Below are 21,011 nucleotides of genomic sequence, written 5' to 3' on the forward strand. Positions count from 1 at the left end.
GAGACAGTTCTAGGAAGAAGAAACAAGATTTTGATCCTCTGACGTGAGGATAAATTTAATAAAAGTGTTATGTTAATTGGGGCAGATAGAATAAAACTAGACGATTGACAGTTTTGGTTCACATTTCAACTGAATTTCTTTCAAAGCTTTCAAAGTCTGTCATAGTAATGAAATAAAGGCTGAATGTACAGCGAGATCCTTTCACAATTTTTTGCAATGTTTGTGTCGATTGCAAAATGAAAAAAATTCTGATAGTTTTACATCCAGTTAATTAAAAAAAAACAAAGTGACCCTGAAAAAAATCTTGAATTAAGATCTCTGCTATTCTAACAAAAACTACCCTGCATTTTTACAAGGCTACGTCTACGTCAGACACATCCTCTTTGTGATTTTATAAAACACATTCTCAAGACCTTCACCCGCTGAAAGCACAGTTACAGGACAAGACGTTCTTTGTGTTGGACAGCTGAACTTGAAAGTGTTCCAACTAGATTAGGTCGGAGCTTCTCTAAAGCAACACCATGTTTTGGCCGAGTGACGTCTGATTGTCCATTAACGTTTAAATTAAACATAATGTCTTCTTTTAAAGTAAAAGATTTCTTGGAAAGTTCTCCCTCCAGAGAAGTTCTGAGGAAAGAATCACAAGAAAGGTCCTGAAGATGAAACTGATTTAAGAGCAAGCTCAAAATTGCACTTCACACATCACTGAGCCACTGCTGGACACTGTTGTCCTTCCACTCAACTTTCTAATCAGTTGCTTGGATTCAGGTGATTGGAAAGACACTCCTTGTGAAAAGTGTCAAATTTCTCCAGGACAACTGTCTACGGGAAGGATTGGTTGAGACATAACATTTTTAAGATGCTGACCTTTAGCAGAAATAAATTCATGAAATATATTGATGTAACTAATACATTTATATAATAAACTTTATTTTTTAAATTGAGTTACTCGAAGTAATTCACTTCAATTGTAAACAGCAAACTAAACTGTTTGTGCCTTACTTTGAACTAAGAGAAAGCCATTTTCCTAGAAACATGTTGTCTTTTTGTTCAATTACTTGAGATTAGGTCCAGACTCCCCACTCTGAGCTTGAGGCAATGTGTGGCCATTACAAGATAATGGTTTTCTTTTCACTTCAGGACACTTCCAGGAAGCAGGGTAGCATTTTGGGGACATCTTTACCTCCCCTCCCTTCCTCTGTTCTCAATGTAGGGGTTTCTTTCTGGCTGATCAGATTAACTGGCAAATTTTCCCTTAAAAATATGTAGTATTTAAAAACAAAAAAATCCTCTTTTCTCTTTGGGCAAAATGTTCCTTAAAATTAAATTGAGGACTAAGGCTTTGCAATTTTGTCAACGTCTCTCTTTATTCAAGCTAAAAATTGCACCACTTGTGATGAAAGTAGACATGTTCAACAGTTTCTTGTTGTGCACTGAGGAATCTAAAACACACTATGGGGTAAAACAGAAATAAGAAGCTGGAGCTGTAATTTTCCTGAACTGCAGTTTGTGTCCCATAAACAATTTTTAACACTTAAGTCCTAAATATTAAACACATATCATACAACACAACATTGTCTTATCAGTATTATAGAGTATAAGGCTGAAGGCTAGTTAGTTGTCCTCCGCTGTGTTCCAGCTTTCTTTAAATGTTGAACTAAGCTGAGAACAATCCCTTACAGCATTCTATGAGCCATTTAACTGTTATATATAATTCAAACCCAGGTCAAAGGTTATTTGCAGGCAGCTGGTTTGTTGCTTCGTCATATAATAATTCTTTTACTGGAGAAAAATGTAACTTTAATTATTTTTATCATTTACCAGAGCTTGTTATGTCTGGTGGGAGAGTTCATGGGTGTGTGAAGGTTGTAAAAGAAGCTTAAATTACACCAAATATAACATTCAAAGTTTTCTGCTTAACCGTGGAGAATGGAGTTGGACTACAGAAGTGGAAAGTAGCTTATTAACAATCCATAAGAGTTCCAGGAGTTTTTGGTTCAGAATTCAAGTCTCTGCAGAAACACAGTCCCTCTGAAATATTTCCCGTTTGCTCCTCAGACTCCTTTGACGGGAACAACCGTTTGTCCCGATTCAGTCTTCTGGGGACAGCTCTCCTTGTTTTTGGTGTTGCCAACTTGCGGCCGTCGCAGGTTGAGGAAACTGAAGCGAGCCTCGAGGCTGAAGCTCCTCTTGGTGTTGGAAGTCGAGATGACGTTTCCAGTCGGAGTGTTGTCCAGATCTCCCTCTGCACCTTCAGCTCGGTCACCTGCAGATAGGAAGAGGGTTAGGATTAATGATGGAGAAAAGGAAAGTTTAGTAAAGGCTTATCAGTTATAGAAATTTACAATCCTGCCATCAGGCATCCTAAAAGTTTACTTATACCAACAAACTTGATTTAACCTCTTTTTTTTGAATTCCAAAATGGTTTCTGCAGTTGCTCCTACAACATTTTTGGTGGCTACAAGAAAAACATATCTGGCTGTTCTGATGTAACATTCTGATGTAAATCCTATAAGAAATTATGGTATTATTACTCAAGATTTTCATACGATGAGATGCTCATATGAGCCCAGGTTCATATGATAATGCTAACTCAAATGAAATAAGAAAACAGTTTCTTGATTTTAAATACAAAATGCGAGAACTTGAATGATGGCACCAGAGCTCAAATCTCTTCATTCAGCTGAACTGAAGGGATGGAAACAATTTTCTCTCTAGATACGGATCTGCAGATGGGTTTCTTCTCTGCACACGAGCCACTGGGTCCAACTGTCACTTTGACAAATTTTACGCTTTAGGGGAGCAGGTGTGAGCCAAGCCGGTAGCAGGAGATGGAGGACCAGAACTAAAATAGATACAGAAATTCCATCCATCTCACTTTACTTTATTTACTTATTTTTCCCTGCATTTGTCTATTTTCCTTTCTGTGTGTACAATGTGCACAGAGCCTTGTTAAGCCTCCACCATTTTTGATGACGATTGTTCTACAAAAACTTTCATTGAGGACCCAAAAATGAATTATTGTGCATTGCAAATAAACCCTGAAGTGGAAATTTTCTTTTTAAAAATATATGCACCCTTCTTTGAAGCTTACTTTTATGTTACAATCCTTGCAATAGAAGCAATCAGTTGCGTTTCTTTAAAACAGAATTTGACTTGTAATATAAGTAGGGCTACAGGGCTTCCCCGCCATCACCTCTTTCCAGGTCACATTCAGGTGACGAAGCGCCGCTGCACTCGCTGCGAGGTCCCAGCACGGGCGAGATGAGGCCGAAGTCCGACAGCGAGACGGTGCTGGGGAGGTCGAGGCTGCAGGGCCGGGAAACAAGAGCTGGAGACGTCGTGGAGGAAGACGAGGAGAGAGTGGGAGATGGACAGTCGGATGACGACGTTCCAGAGGAGGAAGAAGAGGAGCCGGCGAAGGGGCAAGATGACAGGAGCTCCTGAGGGCTGCTGGGGGTCGACCCGAGGCTGCTGGTGGAGCGGGTCTCCGAGTCCTCCTCAGACATGAAGCTGCTCCCGCCGCACGGGTCGTCATCGAAGCACTCGGAGGCCACTGGAGGAAAGACATGGCTGGTTTTAATACACAGTGAGGAAGAGGTCAAAAGGGTGATGGAGCAAAAGAGACAGAAAAAGATTTCAAAATAAAGAAAGAGTGGTGATATAAATAGACATGAGAGACGTCACGTCTCTTTGTGAGGGGGTGCATCTCATTTTCAGCAATCAAAAGCACGTGAATGCTCAGTCAGTGTCCTGGCTTATTTTAAGCCTCAAGCGCCTCTGCTCAGAGTCTCCTTAAACTAGGCTGCTGTTACCATAGTAACACACTCAAAGTTAATCTATAGGCCACACTGATGGGTATGCAAGACAGATATTCAGATTCTGTGGGCTAGTTTCCAAACCATGTGATCTGAAAGAGGAGGAAGCGTTTTGGAGGCCTTTCCTCTGCTGCTCATTTTTTACTTCAGATAATAAAAAAACCCCATCTCAAATAAAGCTCAGAGGCCGCTTGGATGAACTTTAGCTGAAATATTCTAAAGAAAATGAAGAGGAAAAATAGAAAAACATGAATTCTTTTAAAAAATGAAGTTATTTTTTTATGGTAAAGTGGGATTCTGACCAACACTGTTTAAATTAAAGTGGTGAAAGTTTAATGCCAGAACTCATTTTACAGTGTGTTTACCATCAACTGCTAATCACTTGGTAGACGTATAAATTACTACCGTCTCATTGGCTTTTCTCATGTCCTGTAATTTCTCTAGAGACATAAATTAACAATCTACCAACAAATCTATAGCATCAATAGAAATTTCAGTGGAGTCCTTGGGGAATATATTGTAATGCATCAACTGAGGAAGCCTGTTTTATTTGAATTTTATTGTTATTATGGAGGAGATTTTACTTTTAATTCTAAATTCATTTTTACTGCCATTGTAGTAATAAATGCCTGGTTTGTTAGAAAATGTTTAGCTTTGTTTTTCCATGTTGTTCTGATGTTTTGGGTCAGAAAACATGTTCTGTGTGTTCTTTAAGCTGCTTTTCTTCGTTAATCTCTCATATTTTTGCTTTAGACCCTTATCAATTGTTAAAGGAAAGACAACAAAGTCTTTAAAAAAGCAGAACCGCTGGCTGTAATAAGAACATGCCTCATGTCCACTCACGAAACAGATTTAGGCTTTTTATCTCTCACAGTAAAACATCTCTACAAATCAAATTTCTGTAGGACGCACTGTTTTTGTCATTGTTCAACTGAAAACAGTTAGGTTTGACATAAGACAACAAGTACTCACAGGACAGGGAAGCCTTAATAACCTAAAAGTTCATCAAACTTTTCTCTGAAGCTGAACGAACTAGAGAAACCTGACTCTGAACTCACTGGATATTCCATCCGACTCCATCTTGAAGCTGGAGACGTCGTCCCCCGAACTGCTGTCCCCCTCGGCACCGACTCCCGGTCTGCGCGGCCCAATGGTGGAGCTCCGGCGGCGCTCGTGGATTTCATCAGAGATCATCTCCAGGTTCTTCAGTGCTGTCCTGTACTCTCCTTTGGCCTGAGATAGTTTGGCTTGTCGCTCATCCACGTTTTTCTTCAAGTTCTAGAGGAGAAAAGAGGAGCAAACTGATAAATGATGCTACAAGCTAGAAAGGTTCATTTTGGTTTAGCATGAACTGTGCTGAGAGCAGAATTAAAAGGTTTTGAGTAAGAAGTTTGGGGAGAAAATGTTGTGTTTGGAAGAAGTTAAATATTACAGAAGTGCTTTATGAAAGTTCAATGTTGGACACATTTAAACTAGTCAACATTTCATGATGCCATAGCATTTATTTGAATTTTGCTGAAAACAATTCTTCATGCTTCTCTTTTGTAGACCTAAATCAAATGATTTATGCACACAGGAATTGGCCATTAACCAGAATTGGCTGATTTTTCAGGTGGAATAATCCTAAATGGTAACTGGCTGACTGGAAACTCAAAATTCAATCTTTAATCAAATTTGTTTTAGGGTAAAATCTGAAAAAATGTACACAAAATCAGATATGCAAAAAATGTCATGTGACCACAATGTGATCATTTTTAGCCTGATAGCCAAACAACAAGTCCATCAGGCACTGACATCCACGCTCTTCAGTGTGAAGGTTGTTACAGTAAGATGACTCAAAGATGCTTGCTTTAAGCAAGGTGTTTAAAACTGGAATCAGAGGAAGAACATCAATGGAAGAAACAATTTGACAGGAAAATATTTGGTGCATGTTATAAGGCATGCTTTGACAAAAAGCATGTCAGTTATTGTTTTAAGTAAATAACAGGAAAGTTGAACAAAGCACAGCAAAGTTGATCTGATTTATCAGTTTGAGTTCTTAGCCTCAATTGATCATAGAAAATATTTGATATGGAAATATTGGCAGCCCCCTTTTTTTGTTTTTTTAAAAATAAATTTCAGAGTTAGGATAAAGATTAGTACTAATGCTAGCCAGGCTAAGTGAGACTCCAAAATGTTAAAAATATCCATCCATAATTGTTTTGTCTGTTTTAAAACAGTCTTAATGTACATACTTTAATTGCAATATCAACTGATTTAAATTAGTAATTACCTCTCAAGGCCAGAAGGCTACTTAAATATTTTAACAACTTGTTGAAGTTGTCAATATATATATATTTTATTTATTTAAATCTTAAAAACATTTAGCTATTAAAGAAAAATTAAACTACCTAAACTTTGTATCTGCAAGTCAGAGCTTAACAAAACTTACAAATCAACAACAAAAGTCTGATTGTAGCATCTTTGGTTTTAAGTGTTGATTTTACATCCCCAGCAAAAACAAAAAAATTTAAACCAGTAAAATCACCATCCAAAGTTGAAGCAGTAAGAGTTTAACAGTCCTGACGTACCTCCAGCTGCAGGTAGTACTTCGCCTTCATCTCAAAGTAGGGCCTGTGGAGGAGAGGTCAAAGTAGAGGAGATTAGAAGGGGGTGAAAAAAACACAGTACAGAGCAGTACCCACATCATCACCATAGCAACCTGCTGGAAGAGAAGGAGATAAAGGCATTGTGATGTTGAATGAGCAGGCAATGCAAAACAAATTAACACCCTGCCAAGGCAACGCACAGCAAGGCGGCAGCTTCTGATGCAGATAGACTGGATCCAAGAAGAAAAAACATCCAAATTATGCTTTACCTATCAGAAAATATGAGTAGAATAAGCTAAATATCAAAAAATCAAAAATGCTTTTATTTTAAAGAAAATTTGTTGAGTTTCTACATTGTCTACCTTATTTAGCCACAATTCAGCAGTAAAACATTTTTTTTTTCTTCTCAGAGAATATTAATATTTTATTTGTTTAAATATTAAGTCTGAATTTTGGAATACATTGATCAGCACTAAATGTATATCAAAAATGGGCAGCTACGTTTAGCATCATACGCTTCAGAGTTTTTGAAACCAAGAATCCAACAGCATGCTTTATGAGTTACTGCACTGTGCTCTGATGCATTAAAAGCTAACTGCAAAGTGGGATACTGGTGAGTTTTTGACAACTTGCATCAATAAGGTCCCAAAATTTATATTCATCAGGTATTGGATTTGGTTGCTTCAAGTCTGGAATTTTATGCACTGCTGCTAAACTCTCTCAAAACGCTCATTTTCAAACAAACATATTTTTGTCATTGTCCAAAAGAGATCTTCACATTTCGTCTGCTTGTCCAGACATGCCCTGCATGCCTCGGCTCATAAGCCCTCCTCACTCTGAGCTGTGAGATGAAGATAGAGGACATGACAGACATGTCCTTACATAACATTTCAGGTTGAATCAGGATCAGTTTTGAAGATGCTGAAAGAGTTTAAGGCCTTAAAGCCTATAATGTGGAAGAGCTGCAGCATGAAAAGCAAATTTTTAGCAGGCAAAAACAGGGTGTGCTGGAACAAGACTGGTAATTTTACATTTTAATATTTTTAAATTTTGAATAAAATGTAAAATTTAAGTTCAACATTAAACCGTATCACTCAAAAATCTGTAGAAATGTGTTCTGGTTTGTCCCTGTTGTCCAGTGAGCAATAACATTTGTTCTTATGTGACTGGTCTCTCAGACTTTTCCATGAAACTTCACACAGTAATGAGATTTTTTATGCTTTCACATTTTCTATCATGTGCTTCTGCAGTTCTGCTGCAACTTGTGACTGTGCCACATTTAGCCCGACTTCCCCATTTTAGACACCTGTTTAAAATCACCTGACTGCTTTCTGTGGGGTTCAGTACAACAAGGTTTTACCGTTTTTAGATTAACCACTTTCCTCTAAAAAGAGAAGAACAACATCGCCTCGTTGCAAAAATAGAAAACTGAAACATCTTGCACCTGGTTTGGTTTTGTCACACGACTTGTCATTATGCTATTTTATAGGGACAGATGGACAGAAGAAATAACATTCTAAACTGATGCTGCTATGTTGAAATACAGTTCTTGGGTTTTCAGCTGAATATTTGGCTGAAATCAACCTCAAGCAGTCAGCCATGCAGTGACAGTCTGCTTGGAGGCCCTGCAGCTCGCCGCCATGTTGTGTCCACATGCTGGACCAGCAAAGGACAAGCTGTCAGAGCACATCCAGGCGAGACGCAGCTGAAAATACCACTGTGAAAAACCAGAGCGCACACAAAACCATGAAGTACATGAAACATCCATTCTTACAAGTGCTTGATCTAGCTTTTCAACATATTATCATTACGAGTAGCAATTTTAGCATCAAAAATTCATCAGCTTATGACAATGTATGAATGTATTGTTTTAGGATTGCAACAGTGGCAAAATGGGACATAAGGGAGAAGAAGAATGTGGTTGAAATGATTAGTGGTTTTAATGATTAATTTTGATGAAATTCTGCATTTTTATATTAACATTTAAAATAAAATGACCATTTAAGAAGACAAGAAATAACCACACTTCTGAAACAGTGTTCAGTAAAATGGAGATAAATCAACATCAAAGGGTAACAAGTATGTACTGTTGTATTTTAGGTATTATAACAGATGTTCATCTGTTTTTATCACATGCTGCCTGCCGCTACTATCTGCTTGGTTGGTTGATGTGAAATTTTATCTTCAGAATGTCCTGGTTTGTCTGTTTTATCGTGTCTAAATTCTTGAACTTCTAGAACTGTGACCAAGTATCTGTTTGTACTCTGCAAAATTTCTAAAAACTACATGGATTTATTCCTGGAACTGTTTGGCATGTTCTACTTTCTCGAAAACATCAGTACAGCAGATGACGACAGGAGTTCCAGCAAGCCTTCACAATAAAAGCTTTGAACATAAATTTACTAGCTCTCTAACATAAAGCAAAAATACATATTCAATCCAACTAACATAAATCATGACATCTTTATGGACTTTTTCTCTTGTAAAAACCCAAGAGGTTGGTACAGCATATAACTAAAAGAGACTATTTATCATAACAACAATGGCAATAATTACAGTTTTGTTCCTGCTTTCACTTCTAATGAATAAAACTGAGCAGGTACAAACAATGGATGGATGAAATCAGACAACACAATTTTTATGATTACATTTCTGACAGTATTTAAGTCATGGTGTGTACTTGGTTACAGGATTCTAGGTTTAATAATTCAATAATTTAATTCTGCGTGATTTCCAAAATAAAAAATATAGAAAAAAAAAGAACATCTGGGCACCTCTTGAATCTAAAAAGCTTGAAGCGCAGGTCTTGTTAAAAGTTGCAGCAACAACATTATGACTGATCTAATTTAATGTGCCAAAGCTGCAGATCAATGCTCTTACTTGGACTTGCTGATGGTTCGTTTCAGTTTCTTCTCCAGTTGCTTCATGCGGCCGATGGCTGCCGTGTATTTTGCTGCTGTCTCCTTGTGCAAAAGCTCACTTCTCGTCTTGGTGTGCTCCGCCTCCATCACCTGGAAGAACCATAAGTGTCCCCAAATGAATGAATTTATGGAAGTCTTGGTTTTAGATTTTGGTTGCCCATTAAACAAAACAAATTTCTTTCAGAATAAAAGCCTCTGCTCACCCGCTGTGTGGCGTGGTTCAACATCTCCTGCCAAGCGGAGTCGAACTGCCGGTTGTCTTCCTCCAGGAGCCTCTGCTCAGCCAGGGAGATGGTTTCCTTCGCTGCTCGCAGAACTTCGGTGGCTCGGTGGAAGTCCTGAGTGGCTTTCTGGGCCTCCAGCTGGGCCTTTTGGACAAATGAGAAGAAATCTGATATATTTCTGCCTTTTTAAATCCTTTTTCAAAGCAATTTTTGACTCAAAAGCACACTGTACAGTTTATAGCGTCAACACATCTTAGATAGTAAACTTTTAAAAGTAACATATTATGCATCTTTGAAAAGGTTAGAGTAGGTTTATGAGCTCTACAAAATATGTTCGCTAAATTTTTTGCACAAAAATCAACTTCATATAATAAGATTATAGTCTGCACATTTTTGACTTTTTTGAGCTCTTTTCAAAATGAGTTTCTTTAGGGCCTCTTGTCACTTTAAATCCAGATAAGCTGCTGCTGGTAACACCCCTCAACACAATATTTACACGTACACATAAAAATGGCTGCAAACAAATGCACAATTAACAACCTTACATCTTTGAAAAGCAGAAGTGAAGCCTCCTACACAACCCAGACGAATACAGCAACTGGTTTTAGAATGGTAAGTAAAACAAAACATGTTATTCCAAGCAAGACTGTAGAGCAGGAAAACCAGCTGACCAAACACACTGAAACTCAGCTTGGGTTGTTAGTTGACAAGTTGGCTTCCACCGGGGTTGCTAAGTAATTGGTTGGACTTTCCTGGAGTTGCTAGGTGAGGGCCAGTGCTTGGTGATTTGTGACCTTACATTCAGAAGGTTTTTGAAATGGTTCAATTTCCAGACACCAAAAACATGAACTTATTGCCGAAAATGAGTGCCTTAGAGACCCAAATGAAAGTACAAAAATGTGAATTTTGCACAGTAGGTTTCCTTTAAGACAGCTACAGAGAGTCCAGAGTCATTCAGCAACAAGCTTTATTTCATATCGTTACTACAAAATTCAGTTTGATTTAGCTTGTTTATAAATAGCCAACAAAGCAGTTCCAATTCAAATCCAGAAATGTGAAACCAAATTAATCTAATCAATCCAACATACAGATTCAAATTCAACTGCATACATTTCAATTTGATTCTGGTTATAATGCAGTTACAGTCAGTTCTTCATGTTAATTGGTAAAAGGTTAGCAGATAGGATCAAGTCAGACTTTGCAGCTTGTGGCGACATCAGGTTTACACCATCTGTATGAACACACAGTGACTATACACACAACACTGTAACCACCCACTGAATAACTTCCTCAATCATAAAGGTCTGCAGTCTAATCATGCAGTTTACTTAGAGATCTTAACAAAACAAATTTTAAAGCATTCTGTAGACATTATTGAGGCTAGCGACATTAAATGCTCAGAAAGAGGCACGTGATATTAAATACAACAAGCAAAAATTGCTCAATCACAAAGCTATTTGTTGCATTGCTCAAATGTTTTGTTGCAAAACACATCACTGACTTCGCTTTGTGTTTCATGTGAAGCTTTAATGCCAAAGTTTATCAGCAGCAGCAACAAATACAACACATGTTTGCACAAAACTAGATGTCTGTCACACTCCCAGCCCCATCAGTTGCATCACACGGGTGGAGAAGGTTTCATGTGGATGTGTAAGAATCAATTCATGTCACTGGTGAAAGTGCACAGATAATAAGTATAATGTTCATAAATTGTCACTTTATAGAAAAGAGCTTTTTTTAAATGCAGGCACACAAATTAGCACTAAACTATGTTTTATCTTTTTTGTTCTTCACTAAACTGTGAAGAACAAAAAAAAGCAGTCGTGAAAATAAACTAACACTATGCTGCAACTTTTTGAAAGAAAAAAAACCCCACAAACATTTTAAACTTTAAAACATGTACGTAAAAGTAAAGATATTTACTTCTGGTTAATATGTTGAATAACGATGATAACTTTGCCTTTAACTCAGCATAAGAAGTCTTTGAATTATGACTGTATGCAAGAAAACAAGAACAAGCTCAACATGATGTGTCTGCAGATATAAAGAAAGTACATGATGTTAATGTGCTGAATCATCACTGTGCTGCCAGTTTATCTGTCTTAGAAAAAAAATGTCTAAGTTGAGTTTACTCTGCAAGGACATTTTTATTGCATTACATGCAAAAGAGTATAGTGACTCCACTGACCCTGTATGTGAACTCTGCTGTATCTGAAGACTTGTAAACAAAATAAGACCAGTAGGTCATGCAGATATTTAGCTGCTTTGGTCTGAAAAGCAGAAAACAATAACTGAACTCTACAATCTTGCAGCAATCTTATAGAAATCTCTCCAAATCAAATTATTCCAAACCCATACTTTATGTTTTTATTGTTCTGTTTAGTTGAATGTGATGTGGTCACATGAAAACTGATTTCCAAGAATATTTCCTTTGCCAACAGTTTAAGCCTCCCATCAGCGCAGCTGAATTCTGCAAACAGGTTGACATCACCACATGCTCACTGTAACTTCATTATCTACAGACATCATCACGCCAGCACAGCAAGATCCAAACAACTCCCGCCTTGTTGCAGTCATGGACCAAGTTTGTTTTCCACCCAGAACTGCAAGTTACACAACTCCATGAGACTGGGCCACTGTTCTCATTCTGAAAAGTTTAAGTGTATATCCACTGCTGCGTTGTGGTTAGTAATGCCTGACTGCAGATAGATTTAAAGAGTGTTAGGGGAAGATGCTGATATAAAGCTGTCTGAGATAATAAAGTTTTGCATAAAAAGTAATAGTCTCTTGTTTCAGCACCACTGTTTCCTTTAATATGAAAACTTTGCATCACATATTTGACTGTAATGCATCTACAACTGCAAGCAACAAGAACCTCAAGAGAGACAACTGGGTATAAAAAGCAAGATGGATAGCTAATATAATAAGCTAAAATACCCAACCAACAGAACCTGAAAGATGAGTCACTACCTGCATAATAAAGATTTTCATATTCAAGTCCACAAAAAAACAAAAACAAATGAGAAGGTAAGGAGTAGGTTTTTAGCTTTTATTTGCAGACAAAATATGTAGGGTTCTGTAAAATATGTTTTATTATTTTCCAAATTCTGGTTTACTTTCTACTTTTTCCCCCATTCTAACCATTTTCATTCAACCAAAAAGTCTCATAATGGGGTGAATAATGAAGAATTCAACAAATCAGCAGCCAAAATAGTTCCACATTTTCTGTTTTTCAACATTCACAAATATCAGAAAACTGAATGCTTTTGGAAGCCATTTAAAAGAATTTCCCCATCATTTTTAGCAATAATAAACATTCATGTGTAAAAAAAAAAGAATTTCACATATTTTGGAAAATAAAGTTATTCTTTTAGAAAATGATTTAGTTTAACTTAAGAAAATATGTCGCATAAAGAAACAAGGTCTGCAAACAATAATAACTTTGTGCACACTTAAACAAAACCTATATTTTCATCTCTTCTTTCATCGGTCACATATGTCTCCACTGAAGCACATAATTATTAGCCTCTTGTGTTCTGGCAGCTTTAAGGCAATAGGAAAAAGAACAGAACCATGTGGAACACCAAGACTAGCCAATCTGATCTGCTGGTTTTCTTTGTTAAGGTTTCAATTACTGGCATTTCATGATTTTCTGAATACGATTGTCAAAACTTGTCTTACACTGAATTAACCCTGAATGACTTGTAACAAGAATGAATAGTTTCAGTTAATTAGATTGAACTGAGAGCTCTTAAATTTCATCAATACTTTTTGTTGTATTTTGTTGACCTCAATTCCATTGATTTTTAAAACATTAAATTACAGCTTTGAAGTTTTTAGTTGGCTTCAAATTGCATAATTAGCACGCTAATTTTTTTTTTAGTTCTGCAGCTGTAATGTTTGTTTATTCTCATTCACCTTCCTGCCAAAGTTTATATGAACGGTGTCAAAGCAATGTTGGAAAAATCTGAGAACTGAAGTCCTTTGTTCATCAATAATAAAGCTAAAAGAAACAGTCTTCTTTTCCCTCTCTATCTCCTCCTATGTTGTCACGTTGCCCACAATAAACACATCTTTCATGTGATGACACCCATCCCACCCTCAGGCTCCCTCTTTCTGTCAGCACAAACATGAAAGACAGCTGCTTTCGCTTCAGGAAAAAAAACAAAAAACAGCTGATTTTATACCAGTAAACATGCTCCAAATAAACAAATTATCCATGAAAAAAACATATTTTTTTCAACTTGTTATTGACCCTTTGTGCAGTAACCCAATGAAACTTTGTTCCCACTTTTTGTTGATTGCATTTCAAGCCCATTCGATTTGCACCGTTATTTTCATACACTCTCTGTAACAAATAAAACCATTTACTTTTTTGTTCCACCTCATCGTCTTCGCCCTTCTTCTCTCAGCAGCATCAACAAGGCAGCCACAGGCAAGAGAAACATCAATGCTGTCACCATGCAGCAAGTGTTCAAAGACCCCACTCACTAAGTGGGACAGTGAAGAATAAGGAAATGAAAGAGGAAGCAGTAAATGGGAGATAACAAAAAGAAGGGTAAAGCTTTGCACAGGCACAACTAAGAATATGACCCAATTTTTCCATATATTAATCTTAAACCAACCCAATGTGATGAGCAGGCAAACTCTGTATCCCTTCTGTTTTACTGTGCTAACATGGATGAGTAAAACGTGTCTAAACATACATAAGTTGACCAAATGTACATGAAATTCATACAAAGAATGACATTCTCAAACATTTGTCATGTTCCTTTATCTTAGTGTGGCTTTAAATTTAAAACAAACATTGCTACTTCCTTTTAAGCTCCATTTAGTCTACAAATGTGTTGTTACCAGAGCGGCTGGGTTCTCCTTTTAAAACAGGGCATTGCCGTTTAATACTGTGGTACTCTGTGAACCTTTGTGACATTTTTTTCAGTGCTGGAGCTTATTCTAATGGTGATTGTACTTTATGTTTGAGTTTTTTTCACCCATGTCTGAAATTCAACATATTTTACTTCTTCCATTAATTCACTGTGTATTACAGTATTCTTTCTTCTTTCTACTTTCCCCAGCTGTTGTGCAGACTCCCATGAGGCTGATTGACACTAGACATAATATCTGCCACGTTGTAAATTTTTTTTGTTGGCCTAAAAATCTAGGAGGACAGAAGGAGATAATCATCCATAATGGCTGTCGATAAAAAAAAAATAGTGTTCAGGGAACTGAGTTTTCTGATCATAACATATTTTTGATTAGACCGCAACATGATTTTCATAAAAAGAGAACCAATACTAGAGCAGACATCTTGATGCACCACTTTGCACAGCTGAATTCAGAGTTGCTAAACCAAGTAAACAGAGTAAATAGATCAGAACAAATAAACATATTTGTCCTAAATAATCAGGACAATGAACGCTGGGAGAGTACTGGAGGGCAGAAGATGACACTAGTTTCCAAAGTGACCTAAATTGGCCTATTTCATGGTAAATTTGATTATCCTTATCTGTGTCCTCAAGTGAATGTGGGAATTTATTTATATCGAAGCAGCAGCACAACAAGAGAAGATTGTGCCCAATACATCAGCTGAGATCCAGGGTTAAAAATACTGTCATTCTGCCTTCAAAATTCTCACAAAATCATTTCAACTTGTGTGTTTATACCAACAAACAAAACCCGATACAGCCACCACTGGCCTAGATGGTCTGAGGAGACTCTGGGTAGGAAACCACTACTCGATTCAGCAGCAGGGAGCGCCGCCTCTTCTTTTGATGTCCACTTCACGCTCTTAAAAATGCAAATTAACACTGATATATGTTGGAGCTCAGAGGTGGGAAAAGTTCAAAGGAAAACATTAAAGTGACTGTAGTAAAACACAGCAGAAAGCCACAGAATCACTCTAATGATGAGACCTAAAGGGCTCCAACTAAACAACGAACAGCGGCAGAGAGTTTGGTGATAATATAATTAATTCCCCCCACAGTCTGACAGCTTTAGGGATGCTGCAACTGTACAAACACTGATGCTCTACTACACACCCACCATGTTAATGCACCATCCCAGGAGGTCAATGGAGGAGCAGATGGCTGTGACCTTCAGCCTTGTCTGCCTCCTTCCCACCAACTCCTAAGTCTCTCAATCATTTCATCCATCTTTCCATCACTTCCTTTGTTCAACTCCATCCATCATTACCCTCCTGTGCATTGGCACTGCCAGGAAGTGCTCAACTCCAGCAGAGGAGGGATGATGATAAACAGGGGGAGGAGGAATGAAGGATAAGAAATGAAATGAGACAAAGGATGATGATATATGGATAAAAAAATGTGGTTACCATGCAGAAGGTTATTAAGTTTTACTGTCTCTATTATGTAAGAAATTGATTTAAAAAACAAAACAAAACAAAAAAAAACACTAATGCATACGTCCATCAAGCAACACCCATGAAGTCTTTTATTCTTCAGTCATAAAATGGACAGTTTTCCTAAAACAATATTAAATTCGAGATGGTTAAACCTTCAAGCTCTAAACACAATGTGCGTTTAGAAATGTGACACCATAAATGTGTTTACATTTAAATGAATAAGAATCACATTATTTATTATTCTCTGACCATAAAACTAACTGTACTTTATGTGCTCCAATATTTGTATTTGTGGTATATATAGAAATGTTGTTTTTTTTTTTTTATAAATTATTAAGAGAACTAATTTTCCTCTCTGAAATTAAATCTTTACTTTAAGCTAATTTAGGATTACAACAACCCTGTCAATTTGCTAGAGGCCGGAATAACAAAAAACCTTTTCGTTATCCTTCAGATTCAGGAGTTTTACATATATTGAACAAATGCTACAGTATTTGTTCAAATTGCTTTTTAAACTCATAAGATATTTTGAGTTTACATCCATAAGCTTCTCTCAATAGTTGGCTAGAATTTTGGCCCATTCCTTCAGACAGAACCGGTGTAACTGGGTCAGGTTGCTCTCTCACACACACACACACATGCACACGCGCAAACGCATTTCACCAGCTTTACCTATAAATTATCTAAGAGCAAAGATCAGGGTTCATTGTAGGCAACTTCAAAACTATTGCCCTCAGCTTCTTTGCAAGTATTTAGGTGTTATGCTTAGAGCCACTGACCCATTCACATCCTTTCTGCTGCTTCAATATTTCCACTCCCCAATTTTCATTTTACAAGGCACCTTGGTTTTTATTACATACCGGAGAATAAAATGCAAAATACAAACATTTGCACATTGGTAAATGACAAAATGAAAATGAAGAGTTTATTTACAAACCCAAAAAATCCTGAACATGAGAGTGGACTGGAAACAAACAAAAGTTCAGCCATGAGTCCATCTGCAAACAAAAAAAATTTAAAATTGTAATATTGGAGAATATTCCTAGCAATTTTTCAGTTAAAAACACAGTGAACCTCCATTTCTTTGCGGTCCAATATTTACAAATTCTCTTATTTGAAGATTTTTCTGTGAAAAGTACCATAACTCCAAATCATTTGCGAAAAATTCACCCATTCAAGTTTTTTTTTGAAGCCCTATCTAAGACGCGTCTTCAATTAGCGCCATTTTTCTTAGAGCTAATTGGTAGCAGTCTCAAGAACGGAGGTAAGGAATGAAAAACAGCTTCTCTGGTCACACCAAGATGGGATGGTTTCCATTGTGCATATTAAAGTATACTGTGGTGTATTTAGTGTTATTATTATTATTAAAATAAACTAGAGGGGCTCTCAGGTGTTTGTGCATTTCTGATATTGCAGTTGTGGTCCCTAATCCCTGTGAATACCAAAGGTCCACTGTGTGTCCAGTCAACATCCATTCAACATCCATTTATCATCATAACTTCAAGGACTTCATACATTAGACCAATTCCGAATGACAAGGTTTTAGAAGTCTCACATAACAATGGATGAGATGTTTCTAACTTACAGCCCTCATTATATTACTGTAAAATGAAATCCATACCATTGAAACTCACCAGTCCATGTAATTTCCTTAACACTTCAATCCTAGTATGTCTTTTCAAGCTTCACTTCCACAACTTTAAATTGAATATCTGCTGAGATCTTCTCAGATCTGTGGATCCCCAGCCTCTAAAACTGACAAGCCAAGATGCAGACGACATAATGTAAATTAAAAACTTATTTATCAAATTTGATATGGATGGGTTTTCATTAGATTTGCATGTCTGTCGACACTTTTATTTTGCCACTTTGAGCACCAGACACTGACCGATGTCTTCCAAATGATTCTACAATCCCAGTTTAGCACTTTGCCATTCTAGGCCAAGTTTCTCCGGCAAGATATCAACAAAACCTGCAGACTCACAGTCACAGTGTGAGGCAGCACGACTGAGTGGGTGGCTGATTTCAGTTGGTAAGATTCATGAAGCCTGGTTGAGTCATTCTCTGCCAGAAAATTTGATCCTTTAAAATAGCGAGTATCAGCAGATCCACTGCATCTCTGTTCAATTTTAAAGCAGGAAGATAAACAGCAAGGCAAGGAGGTTTGATGTTAAAATGTGACACTAAAACAATAGAAGGGAAAACAAAATCAGAGAGAATGTTACACATTTTACATTTTCCTGGATGTTCAGAATCAGCGTGCTTAAATTTGAAACTTTACATCTTATAATTTGCAGCAAGAAGTTTATGTTTAGCTAATATTTGTCCTAAAGTGACTTCTAAGAAGTGAAGTGGAATACTGAATCCCATACATATTTCAGTACATTAAAAAAAAAAAGTCCAACTCTACTGAATGTTTAAACTGAGACTGAGCAGACTCAGCAACATACACATCTACTCACCAAACCTAAGTTCTGCCTCCCTGACCCAGTTTCATGATGATTAATCAGGTTACCTATAAGTGCACACACAATCCTCCCCTTTCGACAATCTCAGTAACCATCAACGTAATCAAGTGGAAGAGATTGAACTCAAAGCAGTTTATCTTAATATGAAGGGACATTGCATTTCTCTAAAAAGGTCATAAAATTGATTTATGGAAAATTTATTAGCTCAGCCCAAATTGTCAAAAAACAAGAAAAGTTGTCATTGATAAAGTAGAGAGCACAGAACTCTGCATGGCAGCCAAATTTCTGACTATAAACAGTTACTGTGACTTTCTCAAATTAAAAAATAAATAAATAAATAAATAAATAAATAAATAAATAAATAAATAAATAAATAAATAAATAAATAAATAAATAAATAAATAAATAAATAAAAAATGGGGGTTTTCCTAACAAAGAAGTTCCAGTGTTTTGCCTCTAATGGGTTCTGCTTGGTTTCCTTCAGGTCACTTTAGAGCCTCATTAGTACATCAATGAAAACATTGTTTGTATTTGATTTCCTTCTGTTATATTATGAATTTTTATTGATTAATATACAAGGACAGAAATGAACTACACAAACTTTTATTAATGTCAGTACTCCAGCCACTTGATACCATTAACACAACCTACTGCTACATCATAAGGAAAGGTGCATATGGATTCATCACAGCTGTAAACAAAACTAAGGGTGCATAGAAATGAAAATTTGATAGCTAGCCAACATTAATACTCCTGTTACGACAGTATTTATTTATGCGTGTTACTTCCGACACTGAGTAAACACAACCACACCACTTATTTTACTTCGCTATTTCAGTGAAACACCCATAATGCCCATAATGCCCTGCATCACTGTCACACTGTGCTTTTTACCGAACACAAAGCACATGGCCAACCCCCTCCTGTGGTTTGAACACAGCCTCAAGAGCTCAACATGGCAGAAAGTCTTACAGCAATTAAGAAACTGAAAAGGAGAAAAAGGAGAATCCCAATCCAGAATCCAAACCCCATTTTGGATTGGGACTCCTATCCCAGTCCAGAATGCATTGGGATGTCACTGAAAATTAGGGGTGCACCGATTTATCGGTGCTGAATCCTTCATTTTGGGAGATCTTAATTTTGAGCGTAACATGTAAAAAGCTGGTATCTTATCCACTGATGTTATCAACCTCGGCAACCCCTGTGCTTTTCTTTTCTGCCGTGAGAGAGGTTTGACTGACAAACCGGCCAACCGGGTCATGTCTGCACATTTACAGTTAACAATAGTCACCCCATTGTTGCCAATTCAGTACCTTTCTTGATATATTAATCACCGTTTCAGAAAAAAAAAAACTGGTATTGGCTAAAATCGGAATCTTTAAGTTAGGCTTTTTAAAAGATCGGTAATCGGCAATCGGCCAGAAGACTGTAATCGGTGCACCCCTACTGAAAATGTCACAGTAACAAAAAACAAGTAACCAAAAAAAATACATTTTTTTTCTTCTTTCAAACTGTTTTGAATAAATTTCAATTATTGATTGATCGGCAACCGTATTGTGCAGTGCCGCCTGTTTTACTGGGTCCTTGTAAAGTCTGAAAACTTGCTCTATACATAAACTTGTACTTAAATGAAAGAGCAAAAAATCCTCAGTGACAAGTTCTTATTTCATATAATTGTCTAAATGAACAAAGGTGCTTTTTTGCTTTGAATTAAACATATAACGACAAAACCTCTGTGGGTATTCGGAAGGAAAAGTTTTTACATGATGATTTGTAAAAGATGCAACTGTCACATGGCCCAGAAATCTGATAATATTCAGCCCTCTCACATCATTTTTATCTTTTATCTAAAACCAAGGTCGGCTGGCACCACCACCGCCATTATGGGGGTGGAGACTGTCAGTTATTTAGCTTGTTAACTAAAGTGGAGGAGACATTATAACACCAAGTATCTGTGCATTAGCCAAAGATGGAGATGGGGCAAAGTTGAAATGACATTAAAAAGGAAGAAATGCAAATTGAGACAACACATGGACAAAAGACAAAACAAACAAGAAAAAAAGGAAATGAATGATAAAGAGCAGTAATACATGAAGAAAAAATTTATCTCGTCCTCAAAAAAGCAGGAAGAACAGGCTGATAGAAAAAAAGAGAAACAGCAAGAGGTTAAGAGAGATATAAAAATAGCACAATTTAAACAAATCAGGTTAGTCAAACCTTTGGTTCCAACCCAATTTGTGATCAACAACACAACAAAATGTTCATAAAACAGCAGCTTCTATCACTGAACCTCTGAGGCTAAAAACAAAGCTGATAAACAGAACCAAAACATCACATTCAGCTTAGCTGTGAAATGAGTAAAGTGTGAAAGATAAAGGGCTAAAGCAAAGCAGAGTGTGTGTGGCTTATTCTATTTATAGTTCTACAATCATCAAAGTACAGAAATGGGTCTAGTTTTGACAAACTGTGACCTGACCCATTTCTAGGAAGTAGTTTTAGGAAAGAAATTCGACGCTTGGTGAAAAAACATTGAATTATATGACAAAATGAAACGCGTTTGCATCATCACTGAACTACCTGGTTCTACAACAATACATACAGCTATTAGTCAGTGAGTTTCCTTTGATGGCT

The 21,011-nt window shown here is 37.0% G+C and overlaps 1 protein-coding gene across 1 annotated transcript in view; it reads right to left on the reverse strand.

Moving 5' to 3' along the window:
• Positions 1-1,348: 1,348 nt before the first annotated feature.
• The window catches only part of sh3bp5b (SH3-domain binding protein 5b (BTK-associated)), a 29,648-nt gene continuing 9,985 nt past the window's right edge, over positions 1,349-21,011 (reverse strand). Inside the window, exons 4-9 of the mRNA XM_044116069.1 lie at positions 9,531-9,695; positions 9,287-9,417; positions 6,389-6,431; positions 4,877-5,096; positions 3,197-3,556; positions 1,349-2,266 (exon numbers count right to left, since the gene is read on the reverse strand). Of these exons, the coding sequence (XP_043972004.1) occupies positions 2,055-2,266; positions 3,197-3,556; positions 4,877-5,096; positions 6,389-6,431; positions 9,287-9,417; positions 9,531-9,695 (1,131 nt within the window). The 3' untranslated portion in view covers positions 1,349-2,054. The remainder of the gene's footprint in view (positions 2,267-3,196; positions 3,557-4,876; positions 5,097-6,388; positions 6,432-9,286; positions 9,418-9,530; positions 9,696-21,011) is intronic.

Source organism: Gambusia affinis, linkage group LG05, assembly GCF_019740435.1.
Source record: "Gambusia affinis linkage group LG05, SWU_Gaff_1.0, whole genome shotgun sequence".
NCBI lineage: Eukaryota > Metazoa > Chordata > Actinopteri > Cyprinodontiformes > Poeciliidae > Gambusia > Gambusia affinis.